The sequence below is a fragment of the Asterias amurensis genome, chromosome 14 (assembly GCF_032118995.1).
Source record: "Asterias amurensis chromosome 14, ASM3211899v1".
NCBI lineage: Eukaryota > Metazoa > Echinodermata > Asteroidea > Forcipulatida > Asteriidae > Asterias > Asterias amurensis.
In genome coordinates this window covers 17,962,858-17,977,731 of record NC_092661.1, presented here as the reverse complement: position 1 = coordinate 17,977,731, position 14,874 = coordinate 17,962,858, and the positions used below count along the sequence as shown (strand labels likewise).

Genomic DNA, 14,874 nt, shown 5'->3' with positions numbered 1-14,874 from the left:
ACATTTTCTAGCAATATTTTCTGCATAAGTAGCTCCATGAAAGTTTGCCCAGGTTTTAGCACCAATGGTGTTTACAAACGTGACAAAATAAACATGTTCAGAAAAAGCCTAAACAAAATAGATTTGTAGTTACTTGAGCTGCTCATATAATGAAGTTAAATTCTTGTTGGAACAATGAATTTTAAGGTACATTTTGACATTCACATTAATTTTTGTTGGATTTTAAGGGAGAAGGGGGGCAAAGAAAATTGCAAAATCATTTTCACAACTCATTAACACAACCAAATAGACATTGATGTACAAGTTATTTGGATACAATAATTCCACAGACAAATAATTTGTGCCACGTTGTGATACATGTTATTAAATAATACTATAAAACAACTCCAGTTCATTGGTTGTTTTCAGGGGGCATTTATAAAAAAAAAATTATGGAAAGCTTAAATAGCACATTTGTGCTCTGTGCAAAGCCCTGTATATTAATCATGATGCCGACAGGTAACAAAGATATTTTTTTGCGCCCATAAAGGACCAAGATTCATGTCTGCTTGGCAAATGTTTCTTCCAACTTCAAAAATTCTCTAAGCTAAAAAATGTATTTACAAGAATGTACATTCCTTTTTGTAAGCATGAATACTGTTTTTGTTTTTAGCCATAATTTGTCCGTTCTTTTGTTACATTTGTGTGCATTTGATACAAAAGGTTTGCTTTATTATTTACACAATTGTTTACTTAAGAAAGGATTTAGTGTTCGTTATTCTTTTTTTTTTGCAACCATACTTAAAATATTTTTGACTTGCTTGTAGTTCTAGTAACCAGATATTTTAGAGAACTATGTTTATAATGATCATGTGTCATCAGATCAATACTTTTAGACCTCTTGAAAAGGAAATTGGACTAAACTCAGGATAATATTTCCCCAAAATCTAAATTAGGGAGCGTCTCAAAAGTCGGGCACGTTCCTAGCGCACAAGAACGTTCCTGCGGGCATATGCCCGCGGTCCAATGGATCGCGGGCATATGCCCGCAGGATCGCAACATCATGACAAAGTATACGCGGAGCGTTCCAAAAGACCGGTCCTGTGGAACGAACAAAAGCGGCGGGGATACTCTTGCGATCCAAAAAGAACGTTCCTACCGTTCCGACTTTTGAGACGCTCCCTTACCATGTAATTAACTGCCACACACATCATAAGTGTACGAACAAATCCATTCATGATTTAGTGTGTGAATGTTTTCTGCCATAACTTGGATACAAATTCGCACGGCTTAAATATATTTTACACGACACAGGAATTTCTAACTCATGATTTGACACAACTGAACAAAATGCCAAGTGGTTAGCAGAAAAATAATAACAATGGATTTGCATTGTGGCGTCATTTATTGTCGTGCAGTAAGCACCGGAAGGTTAGCATGCCTTTTCTTGTGCTTACGATTAGCAGCGCTATGAAAAGGAAATCGCACAGTAAGCACAAAATCGGCTGCTAAGCAGCGCTATGAAATTGGGCCCAGATACACACAAGGAATATAAATGCTAACGATGATAACAAACACTAAGTATCACATGTTAAAACAACAAACAAACACAACATTGTTTAAAATGTCATGGGAAGGTATCACATTACTTTGTACTTTCTTCTAAATTTAAAATAACTTTGCGGTTGCGTTTTTAAAATTACAACATTATAAGATTATAAACAAATTAAATTGGGATGAAAGAAACAATTGCATATTTGACACATTTCTTGTACCTTAACTGCAACAACCTGTAATGACATTTTTTACACAAAGCCACATAAAAAATACTCACTTTTAGTTGACTTGATCCCATTTGGCACGACTAACAGGTGTATAAAGATAAGATACAAAAGTTCATTTCTCATATCATTGAATGAATTTCATGAAAAAAAACTTTCCCCATCGAATTTGTCAAGATAAGTTAGATTTAGTGTTGATAAAAAATCCAACTCCATGAGGCCACAAAATAAAAAGTTAATTTAGCAAATGTTTCAAGCTGGAATGCTTAAAACCCTCAAATGAGACTAAGCCATTTGCGAGTTAGACTTGAATAATATCTGGTACATTACTTTCTTTGTCACAATGTACCACTCGAATTTGAATTCCTCAGACTACAGAGACAGTTGCTATGTCACATGGTTCGTGGCAAGCTTTTGAATAACAACCATCAGATGAGCAAACCCTGGTGACATCCATAAATTGTGTGCGGGTGTTCACTGTCACTTACATAACTAAGCAAAAGCTTGCCCCTAATCATGTGTCTTAGCAACTGTCTCAATAGTCTGCGGAATTCGAATTTAAGTGGTAGCTTGTGATCAGGCAAGTCATTGTACCAGAAAACATTCAAATATAACACGCAAATGGCTCATTGGGACAAACATAACTCTGGTACGTTGTCAGCACATTTTGACAAGTTATTTTCCATAGCTTAAAAGGGTTTGTTTTGCATTTATTTTCAATTAATTCTTTATCTGAGTGTGTTGTTTACCTGGCCATGTATTGCCTGGGCAAATTTAAGTTAATTTGTTTACTTAAATTATTAATTTGTATAATTAGGTTAATCTTCCATTGACAGACTGGTTTTGTACAAAAAAGATGCTGGCAGAGTTTTGTCCTGCCCTTTCTGACCAAAGCAATGACCCACCCCTTTAGTATGTGCATCTTGGTCTAGCTTATAACTCAGTGTCTTACTTATGGCTAATGAGCTGACCAGTGTCTATAGATGTTAAGACAATGGAAACATTTGATTAATCATCATGTGCTGCCAATGTGTGCTTTTAAGGTGAAGAAACAAGCCAAAGTGTGTGTGCCTCAAATGAGAAATTGGCTGGTTCCCTACAACAAAACCATATGAGCAAACTGTTCTACTTAGCAATTTTATGTGCTTAGATTGGCCCATTTGTAGAAGTATGTTGAGAAAGACTCATGTGTTTCCTGGTAACTTCTGGGGTAAATTTTGGGACATATTCTGGGACATATTTTGGGACATATTTGTTGGCAGTATGTTCTTGGGTATGTTTTGATGCTGTACTTTTTGTGGTAAGCTCATTGGGCGGGGGCAAGTCTGCTGGCGCATGAAGTCAGTCTTGGTCTTGTAGTAATCTGTCTGGGCTTTCATGAGCTCCATTTTGACGATGTGCTCCTTGATCATGATGGTCAGTTTCCTCTTGCGGTATTCGTCAATGGTTCCAGTCGGTGATGTAGCTCTCCGCTTCATAGGGCGCTGCTTTATGTCTTTATTATGAGACAGGGCTGCTGGCGCTGAAGATGTTGATGGGATACCTAATGCAGGAACAAACGATTAACAAAACAAATCACGGATATTGCATGGTGAAGTATCATGTAAAAATATAGCATGGTGAATCAATATGGGAGTATGCTGTTGATGGGCTTGCCAGGAACTTATATCATTGACTAGCTAGCAGGACCAGGTTGCTTGTCATTTCACAAGTCCATTACCTTTTTCTCTAGTTTATACTTTGCATTAAATAGGGAGTCCTTTTAACACTCAACTAGCCAGCCGGATCACTTGGAGCGAATTGTGACTGGAACCTCAGGTTTTTAAACTGCCATTTGGGCAGCTGTTGAGGGAGAATTCTGACAGTTGGATGAAAGTTTCAAGTTGGTTCCGCAAGATTTGATTCATTATTTATTTATTTATTCATTCATTCATTCTGGTTGTGACCCCAAGATTCTCAGGATATGAAAATGTTCACCGTACTTAGCTGAGAATCTCATGGAAAGAAGACAAGGAAGGAAGTTTTCGCTTTAAGATGTGGGAGGAAAAACCCCAGAGAATTATCCCAGGGAAAACCCCAGCAATCAGATATGGACTGAAAACCAAATCCACATAGTGCCCCAGGTGGGATTCAAACCAGGGTCCTAGAGGTGGAAAGCAAGGAAAGACACCACTTCGCAAATGACCGATTGTTTTGAGATGGCTTACCGTTTGGTGATTCTTGAGTGTTGTCTTTTTGCATGATGTTGTGATCACCGCATTCATCAGCTGATGATTTGTCATTTAGACTAGCCACAGTTGATTCAATCATCTCTTGTGTCTCAGTTATATTCATTAGAGCTGGTAGAGGGCCTTCCATTAACCCTGTATTCCTCCTGAAGCGAACTAAAATGAATCAAGAGTATCATGTTGATTAGATTATGATTAGATTAGTCATCATGGTGAAATTCAGACCTGTATTTTCTATTTTAACAGAAACCTTGTTTTGACTTTTGTGTCCCTCTGTACCCATCTACTTACATCTATAAAACATCTATTCAGCTACTTGTTAAAGCCTGTCAGCATCTAGACAAGAGTGCAGCTGCCAACGGTGGATGGCTTCTGTACTCATTGGGTGCCAATTACTTACAAACGTGCCTACTCCCATCTTATATCCAAGGTGGGTAGCCTGATGATGTCTTAAAGACACTGGACACTATTGGTAATTGTCAAAGACCAGTCTTCTCACTTGGTTTATCTCAACATATGCATAAAATAACAAACCAGTGAAAATTTGAGCTCAATGGGAAACTTTTGACTACCTGCCAATCACCAAGAGAGGGCGCTCTTCACCAGGTAATGTCAACAACTTTAGGAATAGGAAGCATGGGTGACGGTCACTGACAGCAAATACCTTGTGTTTTGCGTGTCTTTGATTTTGTATTTTAGATTTAGCCAAACTGTATTTTGTTTTTCATAACACATTGCCAGCATAAACCAAACTGTTCTGGAACAGGACGTACTGGACACGAGTTCCCCAACGATAACAAGCGGTGTGCATGAATTTTTGGGAGTGTTTCTTCTAGGGTAATTAGCAAAAATTCCAAAATGCTGACCTACCAAAAATTGAGAAGAAATCTGAAGTTTAGTTGTATGACAATGTATCTGATTTAATTTTCAAGAGGCTGAGAGACTTCTAAATATTTGTTGAGTATTTTTGAATTTTTAGCATTTACCATTGTTTGCTATACGAGTTGTGCACCCTTACCTGGTAGGTCTGCTGCCCTCTAGTGGCAGAGCTTTCAAAAAGTCTCCCATTGGTCGTCAAAGTTGCGAGATATATAATGAAAGAAAAAACACCCTTGTCACACAAAGTTGTGTGCTTTTAGATGCTTGATTTCGAGACCTCAAATTCTAAATCTGAGGTCTCGAAATCAAATTTGTGGAAAATTACTTCTTTCTCGAAAACTATGTCACTTCAGAGGGAGCTGTTTCTCACAATGTTTTATACTGTCAACCTCTCCATGTTACTCGTCACCAAGAAAGGTTTTATCCTAATTTTGAGTAATTACAATTGTTTTTGCAGATTCCATTAAGATATAAGAGTCCCCTACCATGAACTATAATTAACTCGTCCCACAATTTACAATTGTCGTCATTTGTCAGTTTTAAAGAGCTAATTGACTAGGACAAGGTGGTTCTTTATCATTTTGCGATGCAGTAAGAAGAGAATCTGTTCACTACTAAACCTCCTACTAACTCTATGGTAGATTGTGGAGCTGTTCTGTCCAAACTTAAGAATCCCCCAAACTTTAGTTGGGATGATTCTTTTAAGTTGGACGGAACAAAGCCAATTGTCTCACCATGGAGATAGGTAGGATTGGCTTCACGATCCAAAACGGTTTGTACACTTCACTGGTCATGCATGGTTCATTACACTTTGATTACATTGGTAAAACTATCAAGTGTGTAGAAAGCCAAGGCAAAGTGTACAGAATGGATTTTTGATGGTTTAAATAATACATATTGTGTTAATACAGGGTTTCTAAGCGCTGAAACAAAAAAAGTAATTAACTATAATGACCATAAAAAAAGTCCATAGAACTAGTAATAAGAATAGAAGGTTTAATAAAAAAATATCCTGTTTGCTGAAAAGAACATCTCACCAGCTTGGATTAAGTTGCGATGTCGATCTTTACATTGCTGTACGGTCTTCAGATTAGTGTCTCCCGAAAATCTACGCAAAAGTATAAAGAAAAAACAATTATTAATAAAAGGATATGATCATTTAATTATAAATTTTTCAATTTAGACCTAATAATTTCTTGCACATGTGAATGCCGTATATTTCTTTATTAATATTTATTAAAAATAAGGACGACATCAGAATTGTGTACGCAATGGTTATAAAATAATTATTTTACATATTTCTGGTAATGAAACCACTGATGCCCCATTTCATAGGATGCCTCATAAAAATGATTTTGACTGAAGAATTGCTACTGACTGCTTGAATCAAAACATTAAAATTAAAAAAAAATTAAAAAAATTTGGTCATCCAATTCCAAGTACCTCTTAATTCTAAAGCAACTTTCCACATTTGCTTTACCAATATTTGACAGACCAGATCATTAACAAAAATAAGTAAAAAATAGAGTTAAATGGAGTAAACAAAGGCACAAGAAACAAACTGAGCACTCACGCATTGACACAGTCCCGTATACGTTCCCACGCTGCAAGCTTTTGCTGCCTGTTCGGCACGCCTTGAGTACGCATTGTACCGTCCAGTATGTTTTTTTCTGTTGCAAAGGCGGTCGCAAGTGCCACATCCATTGTCGAAGTAAAGGGCGATGCTTTCCGTTTTGCCAGAGCTTCACTGGAAGTTAAGCTTTCATTTTCAATCATGTCGATGTCTGCCCGTTGTTCCATTATTCGTTGCAATTTGTTAGCAGACGACAGACCAAAAAGTTGATGAAATACTGCTTATTTTTTTGTGCTAAGTGCTTACGAATTTGTTGATTGTTTAGCGAAAAATTAAGCAATGGTTAATCTGTTAGAGCGCCCTCTTTGACCTATGAACTGAAATGCAATATGGCAGCGCCCATTGGCAGAATGATTTGCTGAAATTAAAAAATAGCTCCGTTACAAATGTCAAAAAACTCAGTTCATGATGAAACCAAAACGCAAAAAGCAAAGACCAGTCACTGAAGATTCAATGTAAGTAATTGACAAGTGTATTTCCCAGCCTAAGTACGTCTAATTTAGTGGCGAAAACGGAGGAGGGTTACGTTATCGTTTATCGCAACTTAATGCTCGCCCCCAACAAATTCGCCCCCCTGCAAAGTCGCCCCCGGACCGGCTCGCCCAGGGAGTTTTTCAAAGTCGCCCCCTGACAATGTCGCCCCCTGTCTGTGTGACAATGTGGCCCCCCTGTCTGTGTGACAATGACGCCCCCTGTCTGTGTGACAATGTCGCCCTAGGTTGTAAAACGTCGCCCCCTAGCTTAGCTAGCAAAGTCGCCCCAGATGTTATTTAGTTTGGAAAATAAATTCCTTTTCCTTCCTCCTTGTGGTGGGAGCAAACTCTAAAGTCTAATGATGGAACATAGTAGATTTCAGAATTAAACTAACTAACATATTTTTTTTGAAATTAATTTAAGAAATGGTTTTAAAGCCATTGGACCCTTTCGGTTCAGAAAAAAAAGAAAAGGTTCACAGATTTACAAATAACTTACAGGGTTTACAGAAGGCAATGGTAAAAGACTTCTTTTGAAATATTATTCCATGAAATGCTTTACTTTTTGAGAAAACAGCAAAACAATATAAATTCTCGTTAACGAGAATTACGGATTTATTTTAAACACATGTCATGACACGGCGAAACGCGCGGAAACAAGGGTGGGTTTTTTCGTTGTTTTCTCTCGACTCTGATGACCGATTGAGCCTAAATTTTCACAGGTTTGTTATTTGATATAGAAGTTGTGGTACACAAAGTGTGGGCCTTGGACAACACTGTTTACCGAAAGGGTCCAATGGCTTTAACACTAGCTATACACATTGACAATATTGTTTATTAATTAATATTGTTTTCAACCCGAGTAGAAAAGTTTCTGTATGGCGCCACCGTTTTTCATTAGATATGAAATAATAAAGTCTACCTCAATGAGATACCCCTTTTTGTAAAAATGAGTGAAAAAGTGGTGGCGCCATACGGTTATCCACCTGAGTATATTTAAACTACAAAATTTGTGCATACTTGGTTTTAATATCATTACACTACTTTTCTTAAATTATTTAAGTTATTTTTGGGCAAGGCTAATTAAACATTGACAATCATTTGAATTTAAGTTAATAAATTTAGTTATTTGTTGACATTTTTTACCCAAACACACACTAAACATAAAAGGCTAAGTTAAGCCACATTACCATAATTTTCCGAACTAAATTACATCTGAGGGCGACTTTGCTAGGGGGGCGACTTTGCTAGGGGGCAATTTTGTCAGGGGGTGCACTGTCAGGGGGCGACATTATCTGGGGGCGACATTATCTGGGGGCCACTTTGTAAAGTCCCGGGGCGAGCCAGTCAGGGGGCGACTTTGCAGGGTGTGACTTTGTTGGGGCTAGCTTGCTAGGGGGCGAGATGACCAGCTTGGTATCAACCTGTTCATCATCCTTGTGAATGGAAAAAAACAATGGGGAGTGAGTGCTATGGGCAAATGGCAGCTCAGGGCAGTTTGATCCCCAGAGAGCTGAGAAAAATTATTTAAAAACAGGAGTGTTCCCTGGGCCCTAAATGTAAAGCGCATTGAGACGTAATATTATTATAAGAACTACAATTACAAACAACTACAACAAGTAGCAGTACAACTACCGGTAGTTATTTTACAAGTATTTAAATATAAGTAACATATTATTTTATATGGCAATGTAATATCAGTTATAAATATTATGGTTGTCAATAATATTGCTATTTATTATTATTTATTGAGGTAGAATTGGAGCCAGTTGATTAAACCATGGAGTTTTCCTTCCCCTTGAGGAGCTCCATGATGAAACACTAACTAAACCAGCCAGAGATTTCACCAAACTCTCCCTAACTTAGGACTTAGGATGAGTAAAAAGTTCCGTAACCGAAGACGATAGGACTCATTGAACCTACTCATAAAACTATGAGGTTCGTTAGTACCACTATCGTCTCCATGATAGCGGAACAAACTTCATAGTTCTAGGAGTACGTTGAAGTTGGGGCGCTTCACTCATCCTAACTTGAGATAGGATTAATCCTAGTGTTTTGTGAAATCTGCGGAAAATTATCCCAGGTGAATTCAACCAAACTGCAGACAGCAGATGTCATTACCGACATTAGAATAATTTGTTTTGTTTCTCTCTAGGCGAAAAACTCGAAAGAACGACAAAGTAATTTCGAAGCTTCACACATTCAACAAAGAAATTGAAAAGATTCAAGACCGTCGGCAACAAAAGAAGTCCAGCAATTTTCAGAAGTTTAATATCCTGAAGAAACAGATAGAACAGGTATGCGCTTGTTTAGTTTGTTTTCTTACTTTCTTAGGTTTCACTTGCCTCTAGGTTTCACTTGGCTGTGCGTACAATATTGTATACAGGCTACTGTTTCACTAGTTTTCAAACAATTTTGTTTAGATTGTAAATATTTTTTTCTCCTAAACAAATTTTTATGTCTCAATTTTCTAATGTTGTTCTTCTTTTCAAGTTGTGTTCTCTGTAAATTTTCCTGAAATTGGATAATAATCCATTAATAAATGAATGTATGAATGAGGGGTCAGATGATGTTTCTACTGGTAGTATATTTTTATCAGTTATTTTGTATAATACACATCAAATATAAAATTATTCACCATGGGTGTACTGTTTAATTATAATATGCACAATGTTGTTTAATTTTCTTTACAGCTTGGAGGGCTGGACGCATACCAGATTGCGTCTAAACAGGGAGAAGCTCGCCATGGTAACCTCAACACGGCCAAATGGGTTCTTCAGAAGTTAAAAGAACACAACATAAGAGTGGAAAAGGTTTCTAGTTCTCTTTGATATTTTTGTGTAATGATAATACAGGCAATACTACTACTGTTGATCATCCACTGTTATTTTGAATGAAACATAAACTAGCCACCCTGCAAAGTGACACCATGTAAAGAATATTTCTATATGCATACACTACACAGTCAACCCTCCTACTGTCTGATCATTCCATATCATCAACTGTGGTTTTGAATGATAGATAAACTATGCTAGTATACAAATATTGACTGCTTCGAGTGCTATGGTTAACACTATGACTCCGGAGGTGATCCCCTGAGCGTTCTATTTTCCCGAGGCGAGGGGATCACCGAGGGAGTCATAGTTTTAACCATTACACGAGTGAAAGCCGTCAATATTTGTTTTATAACACCCCAAACATTTCTAAATACTGTACAGACTTTACAGACCTGAATGCTTCAATCCATGGACGACGCGAATACAGATTGCGAAAACTTTTACTGTGCTGCATGTAGTGTCATGTAACCCGAAATGGTTACAGACTATTAATTTATCATCCTCGTACACGCAACGGACGTCTGGGTACTGCACGCCGTGTGCTAGTCTTTCGGACTAGCGCACGGCAAACCGATGCACTATCACACGGCCGTTGTCTAGTAAAACTAAGATATATCATGTGACGCGCTCTAAACCAATGAAAAGGCAGAATATTGGTAAGGGGTGTTATAAACTGCAATATATACGATACCATGTGTTGAATCATTTATACTGTTTGACTGTTCTGTTTAAGTGTTACTCAAATGTGGACACAATGAAAGGACTTGAAACACTGTGAACTCTTTTACTACGTTGAAGAATATGTTTTTTTCTAAAGTGCACAGAACCAATGAATGTCCACAGAGTGTATGCAACACAGAGCTGTATGTGCACAGCTGTGCAACTGTACAGCTTACAATCCATGCAGTTGAATGGTTTCATTTGGTTGGTCATCCTGCTAGAAAATTGCACCAAGAGTAGGAGGGTTAGGGTTAAGGAAGACATCTCATAACTCCTGAACAAGTTATATAAACTATTCGTTTGAATATTTAGGTTGTGCTTTTAAACTCATCTTTAATGTGTTTTATTTCAGGGACTTAAGTTCAAGCTTCTGGATGTTGGTGCCTTGGACTACAACTATAGTCAGCAGAAGAAATGGATCGATTGTTCACCAATTGATTTGAACCCTCAGAATAGTCGTGTGATAAAAGCAGACTTCTTCACATTCCAGGTAAATGTACAACTAACTGGCCCGGGAAAAACAAATTGTAAACAAAATCTCTTTGCTCAGTTGTTAAAGATCCACAAAGCATTTGAGTGTGTTTTCTCTGCCCAGTTGAGTGAGGGGCAGTTTGCCTTTGTTGCCAGTCATTTGTGTGGATTGCCGTGGCTGAGCAAATAAGAACACCACACTCAAGTTCTGTTGTTTCTGATCAGCAGAGTGTGGGTTCGAGTCCTGGTTGTGTCCTTAAGTGTCTTGTGTTTTGTGTACTGCATGTAAAATAACCCAGTGCATTATCGTAGAAAGAAGGGGTTCGCCCTGGTGTTCCTAGTTTGATCTGCAGCATAATGCGCCACAGCACCTTGTATCATGGTGCTATTCAAAGGAATAGGTATCATATTGCAAAAACGTAGCTCTGCATACCTTGCAAGAAAAAAATACTGAGAACTTCGATATGCGTATTTAGTATGATACAGCACTATATAAGAAATCAGTATTATTATCATTATTCTCAGTTGCTGCCTCGCTTTATATTCACCTACAACCAAGGAAAGGGCAAATTTGAAGAAGCTCAACTCCTTGACCTCTATCAGTCTAGAGGTGTAGATTGGATCAAATTGTTTATTGTGTAGTACCAGAGTTTGCGTTTAACCAAAGCTGACAGGTCAAAACTACAGTCCTTAAGTGTTGCATTTCAATAATGAAAGTAATTCTTTGTTTTTGTACATCTTGTGATTGTAGAATGATGACCCAGTCCAGTTTGACATCATCGTACTTAGCTTGGTTCTTAACTTTGTTGGCTTGCCGGAGAGACGGGGTGACATGCTGAAAAAGTGCTGTGCTATATGTAAACCCAAGGGATACCTCTTTGTAAGTTGCATAATAGAATCGTATACAAATATTACATTCATGGATCGTTGGAGTGAATTGTCGCAGACTATAACCAAATTTTGTGTGACAATGCACATACAAAAAGCATTCAATACTTGTTTTATACAACTTGTCCTTGTCATTTAATATTTGTTTACCAAAAACAAAAAATAGACACAGAAACTCGTCCACCCAACACTCTGAAAATTCTTTCAAAACAAATCTGAACAACATGGGTGACTCCATGAAGACACCTGCCATGACATAACCTTGTCTTGTTCGGTCACATGACAGGGAGTGAGTATTTTGGGAACAATCCTGCATAGCTTCCAAATCCAATAGTTATCCATATTGGACTTCAATATTAAGTTGTGGGGCGTTTTCTACCAATCAAATGACAACAATACTGACAATAATACCGTGGCCCCAATTTCATAGAGCTGCTTTATTTCATTACCAAAATTGGTTGGTAACTTTATTCTTGTCAGTCTAATTTTTTGTGCTCAGCTACTTTTGTGGGCTTTAGATGAAAATGGACCAATATTGTATTAAAGGCAGCGGACACTACTGGTAATTACTCAAATTAATTATATGCATAAAACCTTTCTCGGTGACAAGTAATGGGGAGAGGTTGATGGTATAAAACATTGTGAGAAACGGCTCCCTCTGAAGTGCCATAGTTTTTGAGAAAGAAGTAATTTTCCACGAATTTGCTTTTGAGACCTCAGATTTAGAACTCAAGGTCTCGAAATCAACCATCTAAATGCACACAACTTAGTGTGACATGGGTGTTTTATTCTTTCATTATTATCTCCCAAGTTCAATGACCAATTGAGCGCAAATTTTCACAGGTTTGTTATTTTATGCATATGTTGAGATACCAATAGTGTCCACTGCCTTTAGAAGAACAGTAAACCTTTGTTAAAAATTTGTTTGTTTCCTTTAATCATGTTTTATGTTTTGTTGCCTCTTTAAACCCCAGGTGATTCTACCCCTCGCCTGCTTGGAGAATTCTCGCTACATGGGCCATGACCTCCTTAATGACATCTTAGAAAGTCTCGGCTTCACTCTCATAACGTCCCATAACAGTAGGAGGCTAAGCTTCAAGATGTACCAATATACAGGGGAAACTGGAAAAAGGAAAACTTTCCCAAAAACTCTCACCCGGAATGGGATTAAGTGTAATAATTTTAGTATTACCTTGAGCTGATGACAAGGAATGATGAGCTTGAGGAAATAGTGATTACTGCTTCACACATTTCTGCTAAGCAATACTTTTCATTGACAGGTATATTTTTTATAGGGGGGCCTTAACATGGCTGTAGGAAATTTGGCTTTACGCGTAAGGAAAACCCTATTCTTCAATACTGTAAAAATAACACTGTGTGGATGTGTGTAAGTCCACAGTGTTTCAAGTCCCTACATTATGTGAATTTTTTGTTCTAGGGTCCACACTTTATATGTAGCTTTCAAACATGGACGGGTTGAAATTCAAACCCACGCTCCGATTACTCGTCCAACTATGTGATCTAGTATAATGTGTAGTAATGCTATGGAAGTTTGAATTGTGATGGTTTTTAAAAGATCAGTCAATGAGAAAACAACTCAAAACTATTTATGTTATGATCAGAACAGAGTGATTCTTCTAACAGTCACTATAGACCATGTGACCTGTGTCACCAGCCTGGACTTTCTGTAGGCACAATTCAAGGACAGAACACATTGAGTCTGATAGTGTATTGAGATTGCGCTGTCTGATTTATCAACTTTTGATGCTAAGAAAGGGCCATATTTAAAAACTTGTTCAGCAGATTTTGTGTTGTTTATAAACAAGAGTTATATATAACTTTTGAAATTATGTGGACATTTTAAAGCAAACTTCAAAGTTTCCCAAAGTGCAGTATTTGGACTGCCGGGAAATGCCCTGGAATGTAGGCTACTGTTCAAGGTCAATATTTTGTTACAAGAGAGATCATGTCCATGGTATCGCCACAAACCCCATTTAATTGGTTTGAAGTGGTCAAGATAATTGGTAATGTACTCTAACAAGTACTTATCTAAGTAAATGAATTGCTACAGGAAACATGTATTACCAGACCAAACCACATAACTCAAGCAGGAAATCACATCCACAGAATTATAGCTCAGATGTTCTTTCCATTTTCTGAACAGTAAATATTAAACTACATTGGGCCTTTTGAATATCTGATATTTATCTTATTTCATCCTCCTGAAACAATTATTCCACATTTATAAATACCCCAGACAGTTTATTCATTGTGATTGGTCAAGAGGACATTTGAAATGTGCATAAGGGGCATGGTAACAAGTTTTTTAAAGAATAGTCAATGGCTATCGTTCTGTCCCGGTTGAACATTATATTAATTTTTAGTGTTCATACTTTAAATTTTTTAATGATTAAATAAGTACATAATGATGAAATAAATATGACAATATTGATCAACAAAAATTGCAGTTTTGTGTGTGCACAATGACATTGTGATTTATACTATGGTGTTGTTATACTTGGCAATCAATTTCAAAAGTGTTTTACCAGAACATGAAAAAAGGAAATAAAACGTTTAACATTGATCCTTCTGATTAGAATGATTGAATATATGTTTGTTTCCTGAATAAATTAGTTCACAAAGCAGGATAGAAATTTGCAAAGTGCAGACAAATCGGTGGAGGAAGAAATTATCTGCAAATATGGCACGCAATAACTGCTTAAATTAGCAAATATTATCAGGGAGTAAAATTTCAACATTTTTAGAAATGTTGAAATAATGTGCAGAATAAATGATAACTCTGTCAAAGCACCCCATCTGACCTGCCCCTCCCAGCGAGGCCCTATAATTTCCTCTCAATTATTTGGTTCTAATTCAACAGGATGATTGTTGTTTTATTGGGTCGACCTTTTACAGGAAATGCTAACCTGCACTACCTGCCAAGCTTCCGATTCCAGAACTTCCGTTCACACTGAAATTGTCTGT

General features: G+C 37.3%; 2 protein-coding genes across 3 annotated transcripts; one reads left to right on the top strand and one right to left on the bottom strand.

Moving 5' to 3' along the window:
• Positions 1 to 46: 46 nt before the first annotated feature.
• On the bottom strand, positions 47 to 6,698 carry LOC139946830 (uncharacterized). The gene is made up of 4 exons (XM_071944549.1): positions 6,441 to 6,698; positions 5,905 to 5,975; positions 3,968 to 4,144; positions 47 to 3,303 (listed from the first exon to the last, which is right to left on the bottom strand). The coding sequence occupies exons 1-4, from the start codon at positions 6,665 to 6,667 to the stop codon at positions 2,945 to 2,947; spliced, it is 834 nt and encodes a 277-aa protein (XP_071800650.1). The 5' UTR covers positions 6,668 to 6,698; the 3' UTR covers positions 47 to 2,944.
• A 98-nt stretch (positions 6,699 to 6,796) lies between these two features.
• On the top strand, positions 6,797 to 14,347 carry LOC139946831 (uncharacterized). Of its 2 annotated transcripts, XM_071944551.1 has the most exons (7): positions 6,797 to 6,955; positions 9,129 to 9,270; positions 9,667 to 9,786; positions 10,883 to 11,020; positions 11,753 to 11,778; positions 11,857 to 11,881; positions 12,864 to 14,347. In XM_071944551.1, exons 1-7 carry the CDS (start codon positions 6,906 to 6,908, stop codon positions 13,089 to 13,091), a joined length of 729 nt encoding a protein of 242 aa, XP_071800652.1. In that variant the 5' UTR covers positions 6,797 to 6,905; the 3' UTR covers positions 13,092 to 14,347. The 2 variants fall into 2 exon arrangements, with proteins under 2 accessions (XP_071800652.1, XP_071800651.1); XM_071944550.1 differs by having other exon boundaries at positions 6,798 to 6,955; positions 11,753 to 11,881.
• The last annotated feature ends 527 nt before the right edge of the window (positions 14,348 to 14,874 follow it).